Source organism: Cupressus sempervirens, chromosome 8, assembly GCF_028749045.1.
Source record: "Cupressus sempervirens isolate cs-2001-9-10 chromosome 8, ASM2874904v1, whole genome shotgun sequence".
NCBI lineage: Eukaryota > Viridiplantae > Streptophyta > Pinopsida > Cupressales > Cupressaceae > Cupressus > Cupressus sempervirens.
The window spans coordinates 373,551,989-373,579,044 of record NC_143125.1 but is presented as its reverse complement, the minus strand read 5'-3'; the positions used below and the strand labels follow the sequence as shown (position 1 = coordinate 373,579,044).

General features: G+C 37.7%; 1 protein-coding gene across 8 annotated transcripts in view; it reads right to left on the bottom strand.

The window, feature by feature from the left end:
* Positions 1-27,056, bottom strand: part of LOC149542864 (S-adenosyl-L-methionine-dependent methyltransferases superfamily protein) — a 196,125-nt gene that overhangs the window by 151,706 nt on the left and 17,363 nt on the right. For all 8 annotated transcript variants that reach the window (XR_016355540.1, XR_016355541.1, XM_089797777.1 and 5 more), the window contains one exon: positions 264-343. Coding sequence is in view for 6 of the 8 variants with exons in the window: in XM_089797777.1 (XP_089653903.1) it covers positions 264-343 (80 nt within the window). In the remaining 2 variants the exon portion in view is untranslated. The remainder of the gene's footprint in view (positions 1-263; positions 344-27,056) is intronic.

The following is a 27,056-nucleotide window of genomic DNA, read 5'->3' as shown; positions in this document are numbered from 1 at the left end:
GGTCTGGCATTGACACACAATTTGTAGATGCCCCAGTGTCCAATCCACCAACACAAAAACAGGCAGGATTTGCAAACACTGCTTAACCTTAAAAAATCATTTACAAGAAAAACACCCATGCAACATTATCTCTGAGTCTGTTCATATCATACTTCACATAGTGAGAAGTCTAGTTAAGAATAAAAATATTGTTTCATAAACAAAATAAATCCTTTGAGCACAAAAATACTAAATATATATATAGCATTAGCTTTGGAACTCACAGACAATCCCTGTGTTGTCAATTTCCCGTTCATTAGAAATCTCAAAATCTCTGAGATCAACATAATTCTCCCGTCTCTGTCTGCATAATCATAGGCAAAAAAGGTTTAAAACGAAGATAGAATTCATTCAAACAAACAGCATTTTGCGAAAACAATATCCAATGAATTCTTACATCTTTAAAATGTACACCAGTGCCATGCATTTTACATTTTCATAATAACCTTTGGTACATCCTATGTACCATTAGACAAAAGCAAAGATGGTCTGGAACCCCAGGGATATAAGCTATTTTTGGATACACTAGCATAAAAAAATATGAAAGGTAACTAAACAAGCATACAGAAAAGCATACCTTGGAAGGAAAGAAAGATAGACACTAGTACTCAAAAATGGCGAGCAGGGCAAGAAATTGTGTTTAAAATGAAGCAAGGGAATGCATAGGTAGACTTTAGTATATATTTACACTTACATTGTAAAGAACAACATATATGTGAATCTAAACTGATGTAGATGTGGATCAATAAAGCATTCAGCTAGCGTTCCAGTCACCATAGTGCCTGCTAGAATCTCTAGAACTGATGCAATGAAAATGTAAGTTCAAGAGGAAATAAAACAATACTTCTGCAGCATCCTGATGAAGCGATGGGTTTTAGCAATGAGGGGAGCAAGGGCCTAGGTTTGGGGAGGTTGGGGTATGCAAATGAGGAGGCAGCCAGGGGTGTTGCAGATACATATAGTACTTGAAATATAGCTATAAGAAATGTAAGGAATAAGAATTGCAAATAAAACTTTGGCATACTGTGTAAAGTTTAAACTAACAACATTAAAATTTGAACATTAACAATGATGAGTAAAGTTTTTGAACTTAGGGAGAAAACCAAGAATAAGTAAAAGATTTGCAAATGACAATTTGGCATACTAAGTGAAGTTCAATAGAAAAAACCATGGTAATGATTGCATTGGCCATTAACAATAACAATGGGGGTGGAGGTTTGGGCTCAAGGGCAGTGCCCCTTGTGGGAATTCAGGGCAGGGGTCAAGGGGCAGCACCTCTTGTCAGGGTAGGGCAGAGCACTCAGCAGGGTTGAAGAGCAGCACAAACAAGACATCAGAAACCTTCATTATGAAGGTCATTTTCACAATTTTGTCCCTTTTTTACTCTTTCATTGGAGTTTCTAACTGGGGGGACACAGGAAGCCCTCGGAGTCCACTAATTTCTTTTATGTGCATTATTTAGAATCTGGTAGGAACAAACAATTAAGTCGTATATTAGTTGATGTGTTAAACAAAGGAGCACTGTTCTCCAAAAACTCACAATTAATCACAGCCTGCAGCTTCTGTTGTCCATTTCCACAGTTCTTCATGCGTTTCCCAAAAGCAATCTGATTCTTTTTTCAATATGTAGTATATACATCTTTTAGTTCATTTTTTAACTTGGGAAAAAAATACAAAGAATGAGCATACTAAGAAAAAATAATAATACTAAGGGTTAGAGATTATGGTTTAATTTTTACTTTGAATAGATTTATTATAGAACTTCTGCTTTAAGACTTCCATTTTTCTTAATTAATTATAAATTTCTTTCTTGAACAATTTGTGTATCTTATTTGGTTTCATCTCCCATACTATCCTGCTCCTAAAATAGTAGGCCATGATGATGGAATGGCCTATTTTAGGCAAGCTCTTTTTTTCTCAATCTACTCCCTCTTTTATAAAAGTCTAAGGTTTTTAAACCATGTGTTTTTTGAAATTTCTTTCTTCAATTGTTTATATACCTTGTTTAGTTTCATCTCTCCTATGATGTTTGATATGAAATAACAAAATCAGATATTCATTTTGTAATTTTCTTTTGAATATTACATACATTTTTTGGTTCCCAATTTTTTTCTATGTTTTACCATTTGAACCCCAAGTAACTGATTTTCATTTATATTTCTTCTATGGTTTCTACGGTTCGACATGCTAAAACAAGAAAGACAAATTAAAAACTTTAAAATCAGAGCACCCTATATATACAAGGGATTAAATCATTGTCTGGCATCCCATTGCCAAACACTGTTCAAAGATGGAATAATGGCACAAGAGTTTGTGGTTTTCACAGATTTTCAGAAGAATTCTAAAGGTGCCACTGTGGTTTCAAACTTTAAGCTATTTCCTTTTGGAAGGCACCATTCCTGATTTCCATCTTTGAAATTCTTTTGCAGGATTTTTTCAGGCACATCCTAGGTTTGTGGCTGTTTTTCCAACTGCAGGTCCTCATGGATAGATTCTAAGGTTTACAAATCTCAATATTCATATTTTCGAAGCTTTTGATGAGGGGCTTTTAATAGATTTCAAACCTAGCATTTGCTGTTTCAGACATTTTTTCGTGGCCACCCAGGGCTTGTTTTCCATGTGCAGAATTGGAAGTGAAATCCTAGGATTCGGTCATTACTTTCCAAACTCTATTACAGCCATCTGAAGGACATTTTCAGCAGATTTCAAGCCACATTTTCTGCTGGTTCATGCAGTAATTCCCATGTTTTCTGGTCGGTTTCATCAAAAGGAACAGCACAAGGGTTAGGTGAAATTGTTTGAGAAAGGTTTTGAAGATTGTGAACTGTTAGGGCACCAAGAGGTTGCAAATTGAAACATGGAGTACCAAGAGCACCTCATTAAACCAAAGACTACCTTAGTGAATGAATTTCAGCTCCTTCATCAACACCTTGCTAGGGCACATCAACATCTACAATCTGAAGGTTGGCGAAAAGAGGACAAAAAAAATTGCTGAAAGGTTTAAGGACCGCAGATTATCTCAGACAGCCTCTTATTCTCTTTCAATTCAGTGTCTAAAGTTGGTGATAGTGTGTGCATAGCATTGTAACCAATTCTAGACCTCAAAAAATCAATTAATGTGCAAGCTTGCTGAATATTTATTCAATGAAACCCTAGTTTTACAACCAATTGGGGAGACACAAATGATTGATATAGAGGCCTATGAAATAGAATGGAATAATAATATCCCCTTAATGTTGATATTTAGGAATATGGAACAATTAAATTCAAAAACCAATTGCAAGAGACTTCTTACAAAACTCTAAAATATTATGAAATATTGATTACACTGATAACAAATGCTTAATATATTAGAATATTATAATGTTTCTTTAATGGTCATCTTAGTTAGTCTTTAGTTTATAAGGTAGTTTTTATTTTCGCCTTTAGTTCACGATTGTTTCTTTTACAAACATCAAATTTGTAAATCTATATAAGGAGCTTTCATCTCCTCTGTTTAATACAACTACAACAACATCAACTTACCATAACATGGTATCAGAGAAGGAAAATGGAATTTCATAAAATTTGGCAATTTTTTTAAGAAAAGATCAAGCCTCTTTTGATCTGAAAATTTTTCCCGAAATTTGTTTTTCAATTTTTAGAAATAAAAATCGTTGGAGGTATTTTATGAAACTTTTGTGCTTCGTCTTCGAGGATTTTTCCTGGAAATCGCAAGCCTGGTCAAGGGTTTTGATCTTGCGATTTGTTCATTGTAGAAAAAGTCTCTAATTTTTTAGGGCTCCATGTACTTACATGTTTGTTGCATGTACTCGCATGTTGCTTGCATGTGCTGGTTTACCATGCGAAGTCTCGTGTTTTGTCGCCCTTAAAAATTTCTGGTGGGTTTTCATAATTTTTTCCCTTAAAAAAAATTGTGATGGGTTTCTATGATTTTTCCCTTAAAAATTTTTGATTTTGTAATTCACAAAGCTGTGTGGGATTCTCCTTGGTGGGGTTATAACTTTTTCCTCAAAAATTATCTGTTGGGTTTTACCATTTTTCTTAAATAACAAAGCTTTGTATTGTCTAGTTTTGACTGATTTTTCACCTCAAAAATCATGTGATCAATTTTTCACCTCAAAAATTGTGTTGGGCTTTTTTTATTTTTCTCGTAAAAAATTATGGAATTTTGCAGTTTGTTTTGGGGCATGGTGGTAATTTGCAAAGTTTGGGGAGTTTGCCAATTTTTCCTAAACATCGTGCTAGTTGTTCTTAGTATTTGTCTCTGTCTCCAGGGAAGAGAAACTTCGTTATCCAACATTTGGTTAGATGCTCTGCTGATTCTAGGAGGGTCAGTGGCAGACGCATCTCAATGGCAAAGTCAATGGCAGGCTCTCATCTCTTGTTGCAAAGCATTCTAAAGAAGGCACCCTTCTCTGTTCTTTTATGGAGGAATTTTCACTTCTTGGTCATTAACATTTTGTAAATCCAGGAAGGTTCTCAGCAGCAGCAAAATATTTTGAAGAATATGTGACCAAAAGACATTAGTTAGGCAATGACCATTAAGGGAGGGTATTAGAATATTAAAATGTTTCTTTAATGGTCATCTTAGTCCTTAGTTTATTAGGTAGTTTTTATTTTCGTCTTTAGTTCACAATTGTTTCTTTTAGAAACATCGTCTTTGTAAATCTATTTAAGGAGCTCTCATCTCCTTTGTTTAATACAACTACAACAACATCAATTTACCATTACATAATAGAATGCATGCATTGATTTTGAAGTATATGATAATATAAGCCTGCCACCTACTAGCTCCACCTTGAAGATATATAATCTGCAAATAATAATATGTGGATTGGATGTTAGATCACTACTTTATCAAATATGACTTTGTTTACCACATAGGTTAATTAAGAATTGCACACAGACAATGAACACAAACACGAACAACAGAACTCTTCTTATTATTATTCGCATATGCGAGAACATTACATTATGCTTCCATGATCGGATCTGATGATTACAATGCTTTCCGAAGGGGTTATAAATACTTTCCGAAGAACTTTCCCGAAGGAGTCCGTCGGCCACATACAACATGTCGCTACATAACAAAAACCTTTCCAAAGGGACCCGTCGGCTGATACACAATTTCCTTTCCGAAGGGACCTGTCGGCTGATACACAATTTCCTTCCCGAAGGGACCCGTTGGCTAATACACAATTTCTACCGACGACATCATCCCCCCCCAAAAAGAAAAGTCGTCTCCTGACGACTATTACAAAATCTCTGAGACAAATCAACAACCAAAATACATTGACTGACTAACTGGTCTTCAACACTGTCACCTTAGCCAATCTAACATCTGACCTTGATCGCCACCTGTGCCGCTTTCTGCCTTCCAATTCCAAGTACATTGAACCAAGTGTCGCTGCACTGCCTCCAACTGGATGATCAGCTCCTCCCGAGCTCTCTACGCATCCACCAAGACAACCTCACGGCCAACACCTACTCTCAGTGCCTCTGGTACACAAACACTCCATCATCCCCCCCCCAAAAAGAAAAGTCGTCTCCTGACGACTATTACAAAATCTCTGAGACAAATCAACAACCAAAATACATTGACTGACTAACTGGTCTTCAACACTGTCACCTTAGCCAATCTAACATCTGACCCTGATCGCCACCTGTGCCGCTTTCTGCCTTCCAATTCCAAGTACATTGAACCAAGTGTCGCTGCACTGCCTCCAACTGGATGATCAGCTCCTCCCGAGCTCTCTACGCATCCACCAAGACAGCCTCACGGCCAACACCTACTCTCAGTGCCTCTGGTACACAGACACTCCATGCCTGCAGCAGCTCTAAGTCTTCTCAATTGGTCAGACTCCCATGACTGATATCCGCAATGACTGGGGGTCCAGGGGGCAACGCCCCCGGCGGGGTCGAGGGGCAGCACCCCCACGGGGTCCTGGGGCACTCTGAAACCCATACAAAACTACACAGAACACACCATTTTTGTCATTTTTTGCCGATTCTACACTCTTTTTGGCAATCATTGGTTCTTCCTCTACTCTGTGGCATCATCTGATACTCATTCTGAGCATTCTTGATTTATCGAAGTTTTTTTTTTTTTTTTTTTTTTTTATAGAAAACCTCCTGTCACCCTTTTGTGCTACCAAATAGCAAGTAGAAGCTGTACGCCAAAACCCCACTCTTCAAAATCTATAATCTTGCAATCCAAATCCGTACACATGATATGCTTGAAAAATCCGTACAATTGCCTCGCATTCCAAATTATAATTTTCGTACGCTGTCTTTACTTTCAAATTCCGTACGCCGTACAGCCAAAATCAGTAGTGTCAATGGCTTTCCTCAAAAATCCGTACAGCACATGTAGAAATCCGTACTGATCAACCCCCCCCCAAATTCCGTACGGTCACTATACTAGAAATCCGTACCGTAACTTTTGTTGAAAATCCATACTGGGATACCGTACGGTGATTTCAATAAAGTCTGTACGGTGCATGGTTAAAATAGCTCTAAAAACCGTACACTACTTCCAAAACCGTACGGTGAGCAAGTTGTAAATCCGTACATTCCCAGACTATTTTAAAAAACTGTACGATGGTCTCAAATTGATGTTACAATGTGCAGCTCCTGAAAAAAGTACACTGTCTTCAAATATTGAAACCTGTACACCAAAAAGAAAACTGTACACTTGCTGGAAATCTGTACAGGAGAAAGCTGTACATCTCATACTTTACAATCTGCAAAACCGTACACCTGCTAGAAATCTGTACAGGAGAAAGCCATACATCTTTAGACTTTTCAATCCTCAAAACCGTACTCTTCCTCCAAAAATCGTACACCATCTCAAAATCTAAAAAACCGTACAACTCAAAAACCAAGTGAAAACCGTACGGTGAGCAAACAAAATCCATACGGTACTTTTTTTTTTCTTTTTTTTTAAAACAGCAGAGTTAGTTTTCCCTTCGACCGTCGGCATCGTCGGTCTGCAACGACGAAGGGGTCGCCCGAAGGCCATTCTCTGACGCAAAAGTCTTCTGGCCGTGGTATACCTTCAACTTCGAGCCATTCACCGCCCGAGGCACTTCCTATCCATCCAAAGTCCATAATTTTATTGCTCCATTGTCCCCTACTTCTCGGATCTGATACGGCCCGACCCACTTAACTTTGAACTTGCCTGGTTTGATCTCATTCCGGTCGTCATACTTCAACACCCACTGTCCGAGTTGAAACCTGCTATGCCTGTTTTGTGTCATCTCCATATCGCCTAGTTTGTTCCCGAAGCTCGCTACCATGGACTCCGTCAACTACCCCTTCTGTCCGTCAATAACACATTCACTCTGTACTGCTACAACTTTTATTGAACCCTTCCTCTTTGTTGCCTGTGCAGACCGTATCATGTGTCTTCCTTGCTGCCGGTACCTTTTTGCTATATTTGTGGTTCAACGTAATACTTTCTTCCGACGCAGTCATACAGTAGAATCTTTCCTTCTTTTGGGTTCGTACTGTATGTTCTGTCCTTCAGCTTCAATCATATCCGCGTTTTCTTCTTCGGCTTCTCTGTGTTGCTTCGAACATTCATTTCTTCCTTCGGTTTCTCCATGTTCCTTCAGACATTCATTTCTTCCGTCGGCTTCTCTGTGTTCCTTCGGACATTCATTTCCCCCTTCGGCTTCTCTGTGTTCCTTCGGACATTCATTTCCTCCTTCGGCTTCTCTGTGTTCCTTCGGACATTCATTTCCTTCTTCTTTCTTACCTTCGTCAATCCTTAGCATATTACAACTTGGAAAGAGTTCGTAATCCTTTATTTGCCAATGGTAAAGACCATTTACTGAATCCAAATCGTCATCTCCTTCCAATCATAGGACTCCCTCCTGATCAGGTTCCATACTCTGCCTCCTCTCATCATCTTCTCCTTCAAAATCCGACAATAGAGCTTCTTCTCCAACCATCTGAGTGTGTAGATCGATGACATACCTTCGGTCTTTGCTTTCAAGTGAAAGTATTTTTCTTCCAATCGTGCTTTGCCTTGGCTTGTATTAGCCACCCCCGGCCCAGAATGGCATCATATCCTCTCCGCTTCAGTGGGATCACAACAAAGTCCAACAAGAACAGTTGTGTTCCAATCGTCACTGGTTGCGTTGTGAGTACTCCCAATGGCTTGATTCCATGTTGATCGGCTGTTAACAGCTGGAAGGTAGGTGGCCATAATGTCGGTTGTCCCAACTTTTTTCAAGTATCCTCTGGTAGCACATTGACACCAGATCCTCCGTCCACGATCGTGTCCGTTAGCACAGTCCCGAGAATGCCCATTTCAACAACCGTCGGATAGCGTCCGGATGAAAGAGCTAACAGCATCGGATCTTCTGCACTTGCGCCACTTTCCTTCTCCTTTTTGTCCACTGTACTTGCTCCACTTTCCTGCTTCCTTCCATATTCTCCTGGTAGTTGAACAGCGAGAACGATGTTTGTGAGAGCCGATCGGAGCTGAGGCATAGTGAGCAACAAATCACTTATCCTAACGGGTATCTCGGCTTGCAATATTTTTCGTACAATATTTTGTTTTGCGCAGTTCCGTATGGAGGTACTCAGCGTGTCCTTCAGGTGTGCCGTTTCTATCTGCGTTGCTTTTTGGATCTCTGCCCGTGCTTCCTCCAGTCTCTTCTTTGCCTCCGTCAAATCAGGGTATAGCTTCGCCTGCTTCCGGGTGATTGCCAGAACTTCTTCCTCGTCTGTCCCGACAGTAATCAAGTTTACTCCAGACTTCGGGCACTTAGCATCGTCATGATCGCCAGGTCCACACCATCGGCATAGCAACTTCGGTGTGTTCACCATTGTGCACTCTTGGGCAAAGTGACCCTTCGCATCATACTGAATTCGACTCCTTCCGCCTGTATTGTTGTTGCTGCTATTGTTGTTGTTTTGACCGTGCCGGTTGTTTCTGTATCCGCCCAATGTGGCACCTTCCGTACTAGTGTTCCCGTTCCCTCCTGACGGGGATGCCTCCTGCGTGATGAACACTTGCTGTGGTGTTCTTGATTTCAGGTTGAAAGGACATTCCTCTACCGAATGTCCTAGAATCTGGCAAATCTCACAAAATTGATCTTTCGAGCAGGATCCCTTCGTATGGCCTTCTTTCTTGCACTCTGTGCACCATAGGTCATTGCCCTTAGTCTCCTTGTTCATGTTCTTGAACTCCATCATCCGAATCATGTCCTTCTGGAGGGCACGGACCTTCTTGATGCTGCCTTCATCATCGCTACTATCTTCTCTTGAAGGCTCATCGTCATCTGAATTAGATGAGCTGGTCTTCTTCTTCTTTGTCTTTTGTTCACTTTCGAGGTTCAATGCCCGATTGTATGCTTCAATATATGTCGATGGTAGCACGATCTTCATCTTTTTCCACAGCTTCGGGTGAAGGCCTTCAATGAACCATCTTTTCTGGAGCCCATCTGTCGGCTTATTCTCCATTTTACTGATTAAGTCCTTCAACCTCCTGGCGAAAACCTGTACTGTTTCATTCTTCTTTTGTTTGGTATTGAATATCTCCGCTACAATTTCATTATCGTCGCGCAAAAGTTGAAATTCTGCAATAAACTCCTTAATGTTATCCCAACTGTTTAACTTTTGTGGATTAGTATCAGTAAACCAATCAATCGCAACACCCCGTAGGGTAGCGGGAAATTTTCAGATCCATTCATTTGTATCTGTTATGCCATTTGCCCTCCAGATGGTTTCACATGTTTTACAATGTCAAATGGGATCAGCTGCTTCATCACCATCAAATTTAGGCAACTTTTCCTTCGGACCTACCATTATCACTGTATGTTGAGGGTTTTGTTGTGTACCTACGCTGTTTTGCACTCCTGCGCTGTTTTGAGCACCCGCGCTGTTTTGAGCTCCCGCGCTGTTTTGAGCTCCCGCACTGTTCTGCACACCCGCGCTATTCCGCACACCCGCACTGTTTTTTACACCCGCGCTGTTTTCGACGTCCATGCTGTTTTCAACGCCCGCGTTGTTTTCGGCTTTCGCGCTATTTTCAACTTTTGCGCTATTTGGTGAAGAAGAGGGTTCTTCAACCGAAACTGTTCGTTCCGGGAGTATATCTCGGACGAAGAGGTCACTCCACGCTCGTGCTCCCTCGGCACTCCGAGCCATGCGAGTCGATCTCCTTCCGTCAGGATTCTCTTCCCGTGGCGTATGCAGGTTCAAAAACTCCTCCCTTGCTTCTTCCACCAAATCAAGCCATTGTCGAGTCTCCTTCAACAATCCTTCCGCACTCTTGTTTCCATCGGCAATCTTCTGGAATCTCCTTCGACGCTCTATCTGCTGAGCCAGAATTAAATTTTCCTGTGCAACGCGTATTTCATCTTTTTCCTTCAGCTTACTCTTATCTTTGTTCAACTGATTCGGCATTTAATTCATATCCGCCTGCCTACGTACCAAGTCCATCAGGCAACGGCACCAAATGTTTACCGCATAGGTTAATTAAGAATTGCACACAGACAATGAACACGAACACGAACAGCAGACCTCTTCTTATTATTATTCGCATATGCCAGAACATTACATTATGCTTCCATGATCAGATCTGATGATTACAATGCTTTCTGAAGGGGTTATAAATACTTTCTGAAAAACTTTCCTGAAGGAGTCCGTCGACCACATACAACATGTTGCTACATAACAAAAACCTTTCTGAAGGGACCCGTCGGCTGATACACAATTTCCTTTCCAAAGGGACCCGTCGACTGATACACAATTTCCTTCCCGAAGGGACCCGTCGGCTGATACACAATTTCTGCCGACAACAGACTTGAGAAAATTTTAATGTGTGTGTGGTTCTATTTCTGATTTATCCTTCAAAGTTCAAACCATGCAACTTGTTTGATGCCAAGGTAAATGCTCCATTCAGTAGATCCCAATATGGATACAAGTAATAAACAAAGACAATATTTGATGATTGGAAATGAGGGCTGATCTTGCTTAAATATCTTTGGGTATTTGCATCCATTGATTTGCAAATAGTCATATCCTTTGTTGATCATATCTCTTCAGGATTGATGGTTATTATCTAATTACATCTCTATATAATTGTCTGTAATCATAGTAGCTTTCTTAATACAATCACTATATGAATAACTAACCAATGGAATTATTGGTTCCCTTAATCAATATTTGTTTACTCAAACTCCCTCCAATTATACAGCATTGATAATGGTGCTTGATATTCATTTTGTTTTCTTATGATAGTGATCTTGAAGAATGGATATTAGATATGTTTATCTTGCTTAATCTCCCTTCAATCAATATTTAGTGTTGATTGGTTTAGTTGATGCTTTAATTGGTATGATCATATACGTGGACTCCATGAATTGTCGATTTCTCCTCATCCAGCAACATGCCTCTTCATAACATATAATACTCTTTCACAATCATGAGGCAATCAATTTTTTATCTCATTACACAGCAATATTAATGGATGAATTATTGACTATGATAAGTATACTTTTGTGTGGTACCCATATTATAATTTATTAGTATTGCTACCTCTATTATTTGTCCTTTGTATGGTAGATATTTAGGGGTGATGCCATTACATAATTGATACATAAGAGATTTTCATGAGTTACTATGTAACATCAATAGAATGAGCAAGGCTTCATTATCCATCAAACTTCCATCTATATCATCTTGTCTTAACATAGCCATCTCTTCTCTTAATCATTTTTTGTAAGATAATTTCTATTCCATGATTAACATGAAAGTCTAATTGTTTCCTAATAAAGTCATCTGAAATAGTCTTTCTTTTTTATCAATGTTGTTCAACAGCCTGTTGGGTGGATATTTTGCAACCGACAATTTGATCAAATTCAGTCACAAAATAGGATAACCAGCCACAGAGAATGAGACAAAGTGTTTCCTACCATGAAGGGAAGGCTCTCCCTTCTCACTGCTCTTTGGATCAACACAAGGTAAGAAGTTAGAGGTATTTTGAAGGGTATTACTAAAATTCTTTCCTCTTGTTTCAGAAAAGAATCCACTTAATTGCAAAGCAGGTAATGGGCAATGAAGAACCTCTAAACTACACTTCTATCTAGGAATTGGACTTATCAGATCACTTGTTTATCATATATGACTTGAGAAATATTTAATGTGTGGTTCTATTTCTGATTTATCCTTCAAAAGTTCAAACCATGCAACTTGTTTGATGCCAAGGTAAATGTTCCATTCAGCAGATCCCAATATGGATACAAGTATACTTTTGTGTGGTACCCATATTATGATTTATGAGTATTACTATCTCCATTATCTTTCTTTTGTATGGTAGATATTCAAGGGTGATGCCTTACATGATTGATACATAAGATATTTTCATGAGTTACTGTGTAACATCAAAAGCATGATCAAGGCTTCACTATGCATCAGACTTCCATCTATATCATTTTCTCATAACATAGCCATCTCTTCTCTTAATCATTTTATGTAAGATAATTTCTATTCCATGATTAACATCAAAGTCTAATCATTTCCTAATAAAGTAATCTGATAGTCTTTCTTTTTTATCGATGTTGTTCAACACCCTATTGGGTAGATATTTTGCAACAGACAATTTGATCAAATTGTTGGAAATATAGATGGAGTAACTGAGAGGGGGGGTGTGAATCAATTACCACGAAAACAAATCCACAAATCCCTTAGATGTCTTATAAAACCAGTTACTGCTGTCACTCGGTAGTCACACAAAAAAATGTTGTAACTTGGTAGATGAATTAATTACTAATCTTTAAGCATTCACAGATATTTAACATGCATGCATAAACAAATAACATGAACACAAGAAACACCAAATTTAACGTGAAAATCCAATATGGAAAAAACCACCAAGTAACTAGCTACCAAACTTCACTCTTCTGAAGTGAGCCCTATTAGGAGCCAACCCTATTAAAAGTTACAAAACACATTGTTAGGTGTGACCTTGTTAAAGGATTTAATCACCTTGCTAGGAGTGGCCTTGCTAGAGGACTTTACAACAATTCAACAGAACTGTCCATCTTGTTAGAGGATTTACAAAATGGCTGTGAGACCAACTCTGTTAAGAGATTTAGAAATCACTGCTACAATTGTGAGAAAGTAACAATGAGTTGACCTGAATGAGATGCAACTGAATTGCTGATACAGATCTCTATTCTGCTTCACTAGATCCTCACTGATCGAATAAATCTTTGTTGCTCCTCAAGGATATCTGATCCTTCTTCAAACTTTGCTCACACTTTCCTCTTCACAATCAACACACTTGCATGCTCGCTCATTCATCCATACTATTGAATTCACAATTTGACCTTTTATTTATACCTTACAAATTATCCAGTCGACTCATTTACAAGTTACAATTACTAATAATCATTACATCAGTCGGCTACATTCATTAAATGAAACAATTAAACTGTATTTCCCAAGACAATGAAATCCTTCATTGGCCGACCTTGCTTAGTAAATACTACTCCAAAAATGATTTCCAGTGTTAACCAACTGACGCTCGGTAAACACTGCGAACTCTGCAAAATCCTTTGGAGACCGAGTGAACTCGGTAAACACTAACTTTCCTTTGCTGACCTTGTGAGCTTGGTAGAAACTAACTTCTGCCACAGAAACCTTCAACGCCCGAGTGAGCTCGATAGAAATTGTTTCCACAGAGTATTTTTCAAGAACGCTCGATAGACTCTGTAATTCGCTTTGCTGACCAACTGAGCTTGATAGACTCTGTCTGATAACTGATATGACATTTGTGTAACATCAAAGACAACACACAATTAAACAATTGTATCCAACAATCTCCCTCTTTGGCATTAATGGCAACACATGTCATAGTAGATGAAATTTGAAAACAAGTCTTTTCCTAACCAAATATTTCTCCCTCTTAGAATTTATGCCACAAACTTCTCTGATGCTGTAATCTCCCTCTATGAAGGAATTACATAGCATCTTTTCTAAACAGCAAACTTTCCACAATCAAATTCAAATTTCAGAAAGATATGACAGTATACTCTCCCTCTTTGACAACACATGCCAAAGACAACACAAACCAAATAAGTAGCAATGTACCTTAAGTACTAATTCATATGCAATGTTTCCATGACTATGCTGCATCAACTGAAAGATCTCGAACTTGGTTCCTGTTGATGCATCATTAAAACTTCATTTTAGTGAGCTTCAGATAGGGGAATGACCCCTAGCTTATCTCTTAGATATAAGAATGCATCCTTCGGTAATGGCTTGGTGAATATGTCAGCAATTTGTTCCTTTGTATGGACATATTCCAATCTGATCTCCTTATCCTACACCAATTCTCTGACAAAATGATACTTTATTGCAATGTGCTTGGTTTTTGAATGCATCACTGGAATTTTAGATATGTTGATAGCACTTGTATTATCACAAAACATAACAAGTGGTGCTTTGATTTCCACCTTCATGCCTTCTAACAACTGTTTAAACCAAACAATATTAGAACAGTTTACTACTGCAGCAGCATACTTTACTTCTGTTGTAGATTGGGATGTACAATTTTGCTTTTTACTTGTCCAAAAAACCAACCTCTTTCCAAGAAAGAATGCTCCTCCACTTGTACTTTTTCTATCATCAATGTTTCCTGCCCAATCAGCATCAGTAAACACTTTCAAGCCCAAATTACCTCCAAATTTGTACCACAATCCATAATCTTCAGTGCCTTTCAAGTATCTCAAGATCCTCTTGATTGCCATCATGTGATTTTCTCTTGGTTTTGCTAAAAATCTTGCTACAATACCAACTGCAAGAGCAATATCAGGCCTTGTACGAACTACATACTACAACTTTCCAATCATTGATCTATATAAGGTCTGATCTACCTCTTTTGATTCATCATCCTTGGTAAGCTTTAGTCCAATACACATGGGGGTCCCAATTGGTTTACAATATTCCATACCAAACTTTTTGAGTATCTCCTTGATGTATTTAGATTGAGTGATGTAGATATCATTCTTGCTCTGTTGTATTTGAAGACCAACAAAGAATTTGATCTCTCCAAACATTGACATCTCAAACTCCTTGTTCATTTGCTCTGAAAATTCTTTGCATAGATCATCATTTCATGTAAACAAAGTATCATCCACAAATATTTCTACCAAAACAATCTTGTTATTTGGTCCTTCCTTGATATACAAGCTACTTTTATCATTAGTTCTCTGAAAACCAATCTGAATAAGATAGTTATGCAATCTTTCATACCATGCTCTAGGGGCTTGTTTCAGACTATACAATGTTTTGTGTAATTTGCAAACCATGTCCTTCTTGTCTGGATAAACAAAACCTTTAGGCTATTCAATGTAGACTTCTTTATCAAGAATAATATTGAGAAATGCAGATTTGACATCCATCTAATATACCTTAAATCCTTTGTATGCAGCATATGCAAGTAAGGTCCTGACACCTTCCAATCTTGCAACAGGAGAAAAAGTCTCTCTATAGTCAATTCCTTCTTCTTGAGAGTAGCCTTTACATACCAATCTAACCTTGTTTCTTGATACCTTACCATCTTCATTCAACTTATTTCTGAATACCCACTTAGTTCCAATCACATTTTTATCTTTAGGCCTAGGTACAAGAGTCCAAGTTTTGTTCTTCTCTATTTGCTCTATCTCTTCATTCATAGCTTCAATCCAACTTTCATTTTCCAATGCATCTTTGATATTTCTAGGTTCAAAATCAGCAAGTAAAGAAGTACCTATTAGCTTACTTCTTGTCATAGTACCTTCAGATTTGTCTCCAATAATCTGATATGGTGCATGATGTCTCCTGACATATTTTGCTAATACAGGTTCCTTGCCTTTTGACTGAGTTCCATTGTCTTCATTTTGAGTTTCAATTTCAAGTTATGGCTGTTCTGACTATTGCTCGGGTACTTCAGACTCAGTACGCATTGGCTCGGTAGCATTTGAATGTGACTCGGGTTCCTTCAACTCGATTTGATCTTCTTGCAACTTGGTGACCAAAGACTCGGGAGTAGAAGTTTCTTGATTGACAGATGTATCTGGCACTGTATTAGGTTCAATAAAAACAAATCTCTTCTAATCTTCTGGTTCCTTTTGCTTTCTTCTTCAGTCCTTTCTACAAACTTATCAACTTTCACATGTGCACTTTCTATGACTTTGTGAGTAGATAAATTCAAACATCTATATGTCTTACTCTTGCAAGAATATTCCAAAAATATGCCTTCATCACCCTTCACATCAAATTTACCTTTTCTAGATTCTTTCAAGATATAACATTTGCTTCCAAATACTTTTAGGTAACTTACATTGGGTTTATAGCCATACCATAACTCATAAAGGGTTTTGCATGAGTCCTTCAACTGTAATCGATTCAAGGTATGAACTGCAGTGCTGATAGCTTCCTTCCAGTATTTGATAGCAATGTTCTTTTCAATCATTAGAGTCCTTGCACAGTTCATTATAGATCTGTTCCTTCTTTTAGCAATTCCATTATGCTCGGGAGTTTCAAGAGCTGATACTTGTCTTTTGATTCCTCTTTCAATGCAAAAGTTATTGAATTCATGGGAGATGAATTCACCACCTCTGTCTGACCTTAAGCATTTCAGTCTTTTCCCTATTTCCTTCTCTACTCTGGTCAAATACCATTTGAACTTTTCAAATGCTTCTGATTTCTCTCTCAGACACATGACAATCATCATTCTAGAGTAGTCATCAACAAAAAGAATGAAGAACTTTTCTCCAGTATAGCTCTCAATTCCAATAGGTCCACATAAATCATTATGCACAATTTCCAAAATTTATTCAAACTGATAGTTTTTACTTTTAAAACTAGTCTTTCCCATCTTACCAATCCAACAATTCTTGCATAGACCAAACTGAAGTTTCTTTATACTAGGAATGCCTCTTACTTTCTTGAATTTGCTTATTTTCACCAGGTTATCAAAGTTTACATGACATAACCTTCTGTGCCATAACCAACTTTCTTCAACTTGAGCAATAAAACATGAACATTCACCAAGTTCAAGATAGAACAAGTTACCTTTTGTTTGTATGCCTGATCCAATCAGCTTTCCTTTGTCATCCAACAGTCTTGTTTTTCCATGCATGAATTCCACTTTGAATCCAATATTGATTCGTTGTGCCACACTCAACAGATTATGTTTTAGACCTTCAACCCAATAGGCATTATCACATACAAGCTCTTTGGTTAGTAAGATTCTTTCTCTTCCTTTTATGCAACAAGGTTCATTATTACCAAATCTCACACTACCACCATCATAGTCTTCAAATTGTTCAAACTTAGTTTTGTCACCAGTCATGATGAGAGCAACCACGGTCTATGATCCGTGTATCATTTTTGCTCACATGAGAGATAAGTGCCATCTTATCTCCCTCATCATTATCAGATTCATCTTTCACAGCAATGTAAACAATTTCATCTTCACTATTGTCAGAATCCTTAAAATCCTTAGCCATGAAACATGTTTTCTTACCTTTGTCCTTGAATGATTTGATGTCTTTCTTGCCATTGCACTTGTGACCTTTCTTCTCATCCTTGTTTTGCTTGTTTGGGCACCTAGCAGCAATATGACCAATTTTCTCACATGAAAAACAGATCAAAGGAACCTTACCTTTGTATTTTCCTTTGCCTCTAGAATATTTTTTTGCTAGTAGAGCTTCAACCACCTCAAGATCACTATCAGAACTCTGTTCTGACTTTTCTTCACTTTCTGACTGAGAATCCTTTATCTTCTTGCTCTTTTCTTTGAGTGAAAGCTTGGCTTCAAATGCTGATTAAATGTTCGTGGAAGCTAGAACATAGTTGTCATAGTTATCTAGCTCAAATGCAGCCAATCTTCCTACTATGGCCTCTAAATTTATCTTGTTATTTGCTTCACATCTTCTTTCTTCAATTGCAGAAACTCTAATTGCATAAATCGGAAGTAATGTTCTAAGAACTTTACTTGCAACTATTTCTTTTTTGATATCTCAACCAGAAGCTTTGATTGCACTGACGCTTGCTTTGACTCTTTCAACATACTTAGCAATGTTCTCGTCCTCTCTCATCCTCATCTGATCAAATTGTTCTCTTAGACTTTCTACTTTGGCTCTTCTCACATTATCATCACCTCCATAGATATCTTTCAGCTTGTTCCACATAGCGAAGGCAATTTTGCAATCCTTGATATCATCAAATTCTTCATAGCTTAAGGCTGATGCAATGTCTATCATCATGGTGTTATGAGTCTTCTTCTCAGCTATGTCATTAACAGATAGTGTACCAGAAGGAGTCACATATTCTTCATCAAGATATTTCAATCCTGTATCTCCAATGGAAGCCAGATGGAGTCTCATGAGACCTTGCCATGCTGAAAAGTTATCCCTGTTAAGCCTTGGAATTTCCCTCTTGTAAGACATCTTGATCTTTAGCTTAGATCCTTGAAATCCTTCCTGCAAGCACCAAATGCTCTGATACCAATTGTTGGAAATATAGATGGAGTAACTGAGAGGGGGGGGTGAATCAGTTACCACAAATCCCTTAGATGTCTTATAAAACTAGTTACTGTTGTCACTCGGTAGTCACACAAAAAAATGTTGTAACTCAGTAGATGAATTAATTACTGATCTTTAAGCATTCACAGAGATTTAACATGCATGCATAAACAAATAACATGAATACAAGAGACACCAGATTTAACGTGAAAACCCAATATGGAAAAGACCACCAAGTAACTAGCTACCAATTTTCACTCTTCTGAAGTGAGCCCTATTAGGAGCCAACCCTGTTAAAGGTTACAAAACACACTATTAGGTGTGACCTTGTTAAAGGATTTAATCACCCTACTAAGAGTGGCCTTGCTAGAGGACTTTACAACAATTCAATAGAACTGTCCACTTTGTTAGAGGATTTACAAAATGGCTGTGAGACCAACTCTGTTAAGAGATTTAGAAATCACTACTACAATTGTGAGAAAGTATCAATGAGTTGACCTGAATGAGATGCAACTGAATTGCTGATACAGATCTTTATTCTACTTCACTAGATCCTCATTGATCGAATAAATCTTTGCTACTCCTCAAGGATATCTGATCCTTCTTCAAACTTCGCTCACACTTTCCTCTTCACAATCAACATACTTGCATGCTCGCTCATTCATCCATACTATTGAATTCACAACTGGACCGTTTATTTATACCTTACAAATTATCCATTCGGCCTATTTACAAGTTACAATTACCAATAATCATTACATTGGTCGGCTACATTCATTACATGAAACAATTAAACTTTATTTCCCAAAACAATGAGATCCTTCATTGGCCGACCCTGCTCAGTAAACACTGCTCCAAAAATGATTTCTAGTGTTAACCAACTAAAGCTCAGTAAACACTACGAACTCTGCAAAATCCTCTGGAGACCAAGTGAACTCGGTAAACACTGACTTTCATTTGCTGACCTTGTGAGCTCGATAGAAACTAACTTCTGCCACAGAAACCTTCAACGCCCGAGTGAGCTCGGTAGAAACTGTTTCCACAGAGTATTTTTCAGGAATGCTCGATAGACTCTGTAATTCGCTTTGCTAACCAACTGAGCTCGGTAGACTATGTCTGATAACTAATATGACATTTGTGTAACATCAAAGACAACACACAATTGAACAATTGTATCCAACACAAATTTGGTCACAAAATAGGATGATCAGCCACAATGTATGAGACAAAGTCTTTCCTACCTTGAAGGGAACGCTCTCGCTTCTCACTGTTTCTTGGATCAACTCAAGGTAAGCAGAAGTTGGAGGTATTTTGAAGGGTATTACTCAATTTTTTTCCTTTTGTTTCAGCAAAGAATCCACTTAATTGCAGAGCGGGTAATGGGCAATGAACCTCTAAACTACACTTCTATCTAGGAATTGGACTTATCAAATCACTGCTTTATCATATATGAATTATGAAATATTTAATGTGTGGTTCTATTTATGCTTTATCCTTCAAAGTTCACACCATGCAACTTGTTTGATGCCAAGATAAATGTTCCATTCAGAAGATCCCAATATGGATACAAGTAATAAACAAAGACAATATTTGATGATTGGAAATGAGGGTTGATACTCCTTAAATATCTTTGGGTATTTGCATCCATTGATTTGCAAATAGTCATATCCTTTGTTGATCATATCTTTGATGGTTACTGTCTAATTACACCTCTATATAATTGTTTGTAACCAAAGTTCTCTTAATCAATATTTGTTTACTCGAACTCCCTCCTAATATGGCATTGATAATGGTGCTTGATATTCTTTTTCTTTTCTTATTACAGTGATAATGAAGAATGGATATAAGATATGTTTATCTTGCTTATTCTCCCTTCAATCAATACTTAGTGTTGATTGATTTAGTTAATGCTTTAATTGGTATGATCATATACGTGGACTCCATGGATTATCGACTTCTAGTCATCCAACAATATGCCTCTTCATAACATATATTACTCTTTCACAATCATGAGGGAATCAATTTTTTTATCTCATTAAACAGCAATATTAACGGATGAATTATTGATTATGATAAGTATACTTTTGTGTGGTACCCATATTATGATTTATGAGTATTGCTACCTCCATTATCTTTCCTTTGTATAGTAGATATTCAGGGGTGATGCCATTACATGATTGATACATAAGAGATTTTCATGAGTTACTATGTAACATCAATAGTATGATCAAGGCTTCATTATGCATCAGACTTACATCTATATCATCTTGTAATAACATAGCCATCTCTTTTCTTAATCATTTTCTGTAAGATAATTTATATTCCATGATTAACATGAAAGTCTAATTGTTTCCTAATAAAGTCATCTGATATAGTCTTTCTTTTTTATCAATGTTGTTCAACAGCCTGTTGGGTGGATATTTTGCAACCAACAATTTGATCAAATTCGGTCACAAAATAGGATGACCAGCCACAGCGTATGAGACAAAGTCTTTCCTACCTTGAAGGGAAGGCTCTCGCTTCCCACTGCTCCTTGGATCAACTCAAGGTAAGCAGAAGTTAGAGGTATTTTGAAGGGTATTGCTAACATTCTTTCCTCTTGTTTCAGCAGAGAATCCACTCACTTGCAGAGCGGATAATGGGCAACGAAGAACCTCTAAACTACACTTCTATCTAGGAATTGGACTTATCAAATCACTGCTTTATCAGATATGAATTGAGAGATATTTAATGTGTGTGGTTCTATTTCTGATTTATCCTTCAAAGTTCAAACCATGCAACTTGTTTGATGCCAAGGTAAATGTTCCATTCAGCAGATCCCAATATGGATACAAGTAATTAAAAAAGACAATATAAATCTTTGGGCATTTGCATCCATTGATTTGCAAATAGTCATATCCTTTGTTGATCATATCTCTTCAGGATTGATGGTTATTGTCTAATTACACTTCTTATAATTATTTGTAATCAAAAAAGCTTTCTTAATACAATCACTATATGAATAATAGACCAATGGAATTACTAGCTCTCTTAATCAATATTTGTTTACTCAAACTCCCTCACATAATATGGCATTGATAATGGTGCTTGATATTCTATTTGTTTTATTATTACAGTGATAATGAAGAATGGATATTAGATATGCTTATCTTATTTAATCTCTCTTCAGTCAGTACATAGTGTTGATTGGTTTAGTTGATGCTTTAATCGGTATGATCATATACATGGACTCCATGGATTGTCGACTTCTAGTCATCCAACAATATGCCTCTTCATAACATATATTACTCTTTCACAATCATCAATTTTTAATCTCACTACACAGCAATATTAATGGATGAATTATTGATTATGATACGTATACTTCTATGTGGTACCCATATTATAATTTATGTGTATTGCTACCTCTGTTATCTTTCCTTTCTATGGTAGATATTCAAGGTGATGCCATTACATGATTGATACATAAGAGATTTTTGTTAGTTACTGTGTAACATCAATAGTATGATCAAGGCTTCATTATGCATTAGACTTCCATCTATATCATATTGTCATAACATAGCCATCTCTTCTCTTAATCATTTTCTATAAGATAATTTCTATTCCATGATTAACATGAAAGTCTAATTATTTCCTAATGAAGTCATCTGATATAGTCTTTCCTTTTTATCAATGTTGTTCAATAGCCTGTTGGGTGGATATTTTGCAACTGACAATTTGATCAAATTTAGTCACAAAATTAATTGACCAATCACAACGTATGAGACAAAGTCTTTCCTACCTTGAAGGGAAGGCTCCCCCTTCTCATAGCTCATCGGATTAACTCAAGGTAAGCAAAAGTTAGAGGTATTTTGAAGAGTATTACTAATATTATTTCCTCTTGTTTCAGCAAAGAATCCACTTACTTACAAAGCGGGTAATGGGCAATGAAGAACCTCTAAACTACACTTCTATCTAGGAATTGGAAACAATGATATTGATACCAAACACCAACTCAAAAGCTGATTGAAAGTGTACCGGCTTTGGATCTAAGTCCAGTTTTTCTACACTATAAAGAGTAAATCACTACCATTGGGGCGCAAAGACTTCTAGAAGTAGATATTTTTACGCTATAATTCTATAAGTTATTTCAGCTCAAAGACATAAAAGTAACTTAAATTTAACAAAGTTCATGAATATCAGATAGTAATATAACCTATAGTCAAAGCTTCTAGTTTTATATTACCATAATTGCTCCCAGTCAAAGCTTCGACTCCAATCGTTTCTTTTAATCACTTGCTCTAATAAACATACAATAGTAACATAAATCAAAAATAGTAGACACAAATCACAGTCAAAGCTTCTAATTTGCTCTATCACAATTGCTCCCAATCAAAGCTTCGGCTCCAATTGTTTCTTTGTATTCACTTTTCTTCCACAACGGTACTACATAATCAAAGTTTCGGCTCCAATTGCTTCTTTGTATCCACTTTCTTGTATTGAAAGATCCCTGATGGATCTCTTCTGTAGATTTGCTGTAATTTTATTATTTTTAAATTTGTTTTCCCTATTTAATAATATTTTCTTGCAGAGCTAGACAGAAGTTGCAGAAGGGTTTGAGTGTTTTATGTTTTTGATGATTTTGCAATGAGTAAAAACAAAAGTACAATAACCTGAACCAGTTCTGAAAATATATTTCAAATACAACCAAGGTAATTTCGGTTCAAGCGGATTTTTAAATATAAAACCTAGTTTGTAACCGGATGAAGATTTACAATAATATCCAGATGATTACAACCAAGGATAAACCCAACCTGAAGGCGTGAAGAAGAAATATGAACCCAGAAAGAAGATACGGCCAGATTTCAGCTCTCCAATGCTGCACGTGGGAAAGAATATGGCTACCAGGTGTTGTTGTACAGCTGCAAAGTGCCAATACGTGGATAGAATGCCCAAATCCAACTGAAACTCTGATTCAATACTGCGTTCCCAAGAAGAAACAATACACAATCTCCAAGACACCTCTGACTGCAACAAATCCAAACCACTGTTTTGGGGGCTACATCCCAAATAGGTAAAGCAAGTGGGGTTGGCGTCCCAAGTGCTGAAAGCTCAATCAGAGCCCAAATCACAAATCCAAGATGTAATATGTCAATAATGAATTAGAACTTTCTCTTTACCTCCTTATAACCCACCATACTTAGCTTGAACCCTAAAAATGTCTCCATGTGGCGTTGGGTTATAAAATAATATATTTCTCATTTTTAAAGTGGTCAAGTATCCAAAAATTGACCTTTTTCCCAATAGAAAGAAATCCGTTCACCGAAATGCTCGGAGTCAAAAGAGAAATATTTAGAAAAGTTCAAGACCTTTCCAACGAGCTATTACACCAAGGGATACTCATCCAATGAGGCCAAAAAACCCCTTATTACTCCAAAATGGCTATAACTTAGCCTTATTTAAATTATTAAAATGCTAACTTAGGAGAATATTTAAATATATTAAAATTTTTCCAAATAGTGAATTGATAGCCCAAAACACCTCTACAAGGTGAAACTGATCTCGTCACCTCCTATGACTGATGCCAGATAATCTGAAATAACTGACAATCTCATCCCACAAAAATAGGGATACTCCTAAAAAATAGGAATGTCTCTGAATCTCCCAAAACTGAAACCATAGAATGATCTCGTAGAGACTCAAGAATGTAACCCATCTCCACCTCCTAAAATGTATGAAACTCCTCCTACAATTAAGGAACTACTCTCAACTGCTCTCCTACTGTCTGAAACTCTAGATCCGAACGCTGTGTACCCTGACCGAGTCCCTAAACACCACTACCAACCTACGAGACTCTAATGATAGGCCAACTCTATTATCTCTGATGTCCACTCTAGAAAGGGGACATGACAATGCTTCCTTTCCAGAGATTGCTTGTCCACAAGCAATGAACAAACCCCTGTTGCACCACTCTAATATACTCTCTTGGGTGTGTGAAATGAAACAACACATCAAGGATTGTCCAATCAAATGCACTGCATAGGATAATACCAAGATCCCACACTGGATGAGAGTGTTCCCACAACCAAGGTGGTAACATACTGGAATCCCTGTGAGACAAGGCGTCAAACAAAACAACACCCGGATTCCAACAGCATCTGAACCAGCACCCATCCATCAGGTATAAATAGGGATAAATGGAAACCTCTATCATGCCATCTCTCTCCGCAACCACTGTGATACCACCACAAAAGTAATAATCGTCCAAAGCATCATGTCTGCTAATACCCACATCATCCTGTAACCATGATCCCGGATGAAGTCTCTGTGATATAGATGTGATAGCCCATGTCAGAAGCTGCTTGACATAATGCTAGATCATTTGCTGATCCCACCAACCAATCCTCCCAAACTGCTGAGTCAAGTGCCTACAGTCAATAACTCTATCCTCTGAAGATGGGAGCACACTATCGCAACACGGATAGTATAAGTCCTGCTTCAATATCCCCATAGCCTTATGAAGAGTATGGAAATCTGAAATGGAAAATCCTCCACTATCCTGCTCATCAGTCATAAGAGCACTCCAACTGAGTGTAGATAATATCTGTCAAGTGACATCAAAGTGCTCAACCACTGTCTACCCTCCTGTCATCAACCCTGAGTTGTCGAATCAAGCGATGAGGAGTCTAAAAATGATAGTTCTCAGGCATGCGTACTACCTTTGAATCTGTGCTATGGTAGGATACTGTGTCGGAGTCATGTACATCGCTGTAAGGAGTATCTAGTATGCATTCACTAATGCATGTATCCTCATTTATAGTACTGCAACTTTGTACCTCTGAGACCACCTCCTCTGTCAATGATGAAACTGTTGTCACCACACTATGCTCACTCTCATCAGCTCCCCATGTGTCTGCACATATAACCGAATCACAATCTTGGGATTTAGTGTCACTATGAGTACACACTACTTTGATTTCTAGGGTATGGTCTAAGAAATCAGACTCATCATGACATGAAGTCTCATCACCCAATGCCTTTGAAATACCTATGTCCGGATTACTCTCTTGTGCAAACTCACCAAAATAATCCTAACCCTCTGTATTACTTCTTGTTCCATCCAAATCAACGCTAGCCTCATAAAGATCTAATGGATGATTCCCTTTGTTTCCTTGCATCATCTATCTGATTATGGCATTCTTTGACTCTTTGGAGACGTTGTCTTGCTTGGGCAGCAAGTATCTTTGCTTGCATAGCTCTATCTAACCAATATTTATTCAACCTTTGACAATGTTTTATATCATCTACCCCAAAGTACACAAAATCAGGCTTATGATGACTTGTACCATTCCCATTATCACGTCCCATGCTTGCACCATGTGTACCCTCAAATATAGAATACAAATCATTGTTCTCTTCTTGACCAAAGGATGCCACATCTTGAGGTAACGAAGTTGTGTCACTGCTGTTGCAAATTTCAGAATAGGCTCCACACCTTGGTGTCACATTTCCAACATCTCTAATGGTTTATCCCCTGATTGTAATCTCTTCCAATTTGTGACCAATGGCTTCTTTATTATCATTTAATATTTCTTTCTCTTTTTGCTGCTAAAAGGAGCTTGTAGATACCCAGTTATCATCTGCTTCAAGTACACCCATAAATTCTGTGAAGGAAAGGAGGTAGCATATCTCCTTAGGAAGAGAACAATACTGATGATAGCTGCTCATAACTGCAACATTGAATGCCTTCGCAAGAGGCATCTTACTTGTGCTTGTTAAGAAAGATGAAACCTTAGAGCACCCATTTTTATTTCTAGCCATGGTATTGGCCTGTAACTGAACTGATTTTTTTTCCAACAAGCTGGCAGTTTCTAGGCTCTGATACCACTAAAAGATCTCTGATGGATCTCTTCTGCCGATCTGCTGTAATTTTATTATTTTTAAATTTGTTTTCCCTGTTTAATAATATTTTCTTGCAGAGCTAGACAGAAGTTGCAGAAGGGTTTGAGTGTTTTATGTTTTTTATGATTTTACAATGAGTAATAACATAAGTACAATAATCTGAACCAATTCTGAAAATATATTTCAAATACAGCCAAAGTAATTTCGCTTCAAGCAGATTTTTAAATATAAAACCTAGTTTGTAACCGGATGAAGATTTACAGTAATATCCAAATGATTACAACCAAGTATAAACCCAACCTGAAGGCGTGAAGAAGAAATATGAACCCAGAAAGAAGATACGGCCAGATCTCAGCTCTCCAATGCTGCACGTGGGAAAGAATATGGTTGTCAGGTGTTGCGGTATAGCTACAAAGTGCCCACACGTGGATAGAATGCCCAAATCCAACAGAAACTCTAATTCAATACTGCGTTCCCAAGAAGAAACAATGCACAATCTCCAAGAGGCCTCTAACTGCAACAAATCCAAACCACTGTTTTGAGGGCTACGTCCCAAACAGGCAAAGCAAGTGGGGTTGGCGTCCCAAGTGCTGAAAGCTCAAT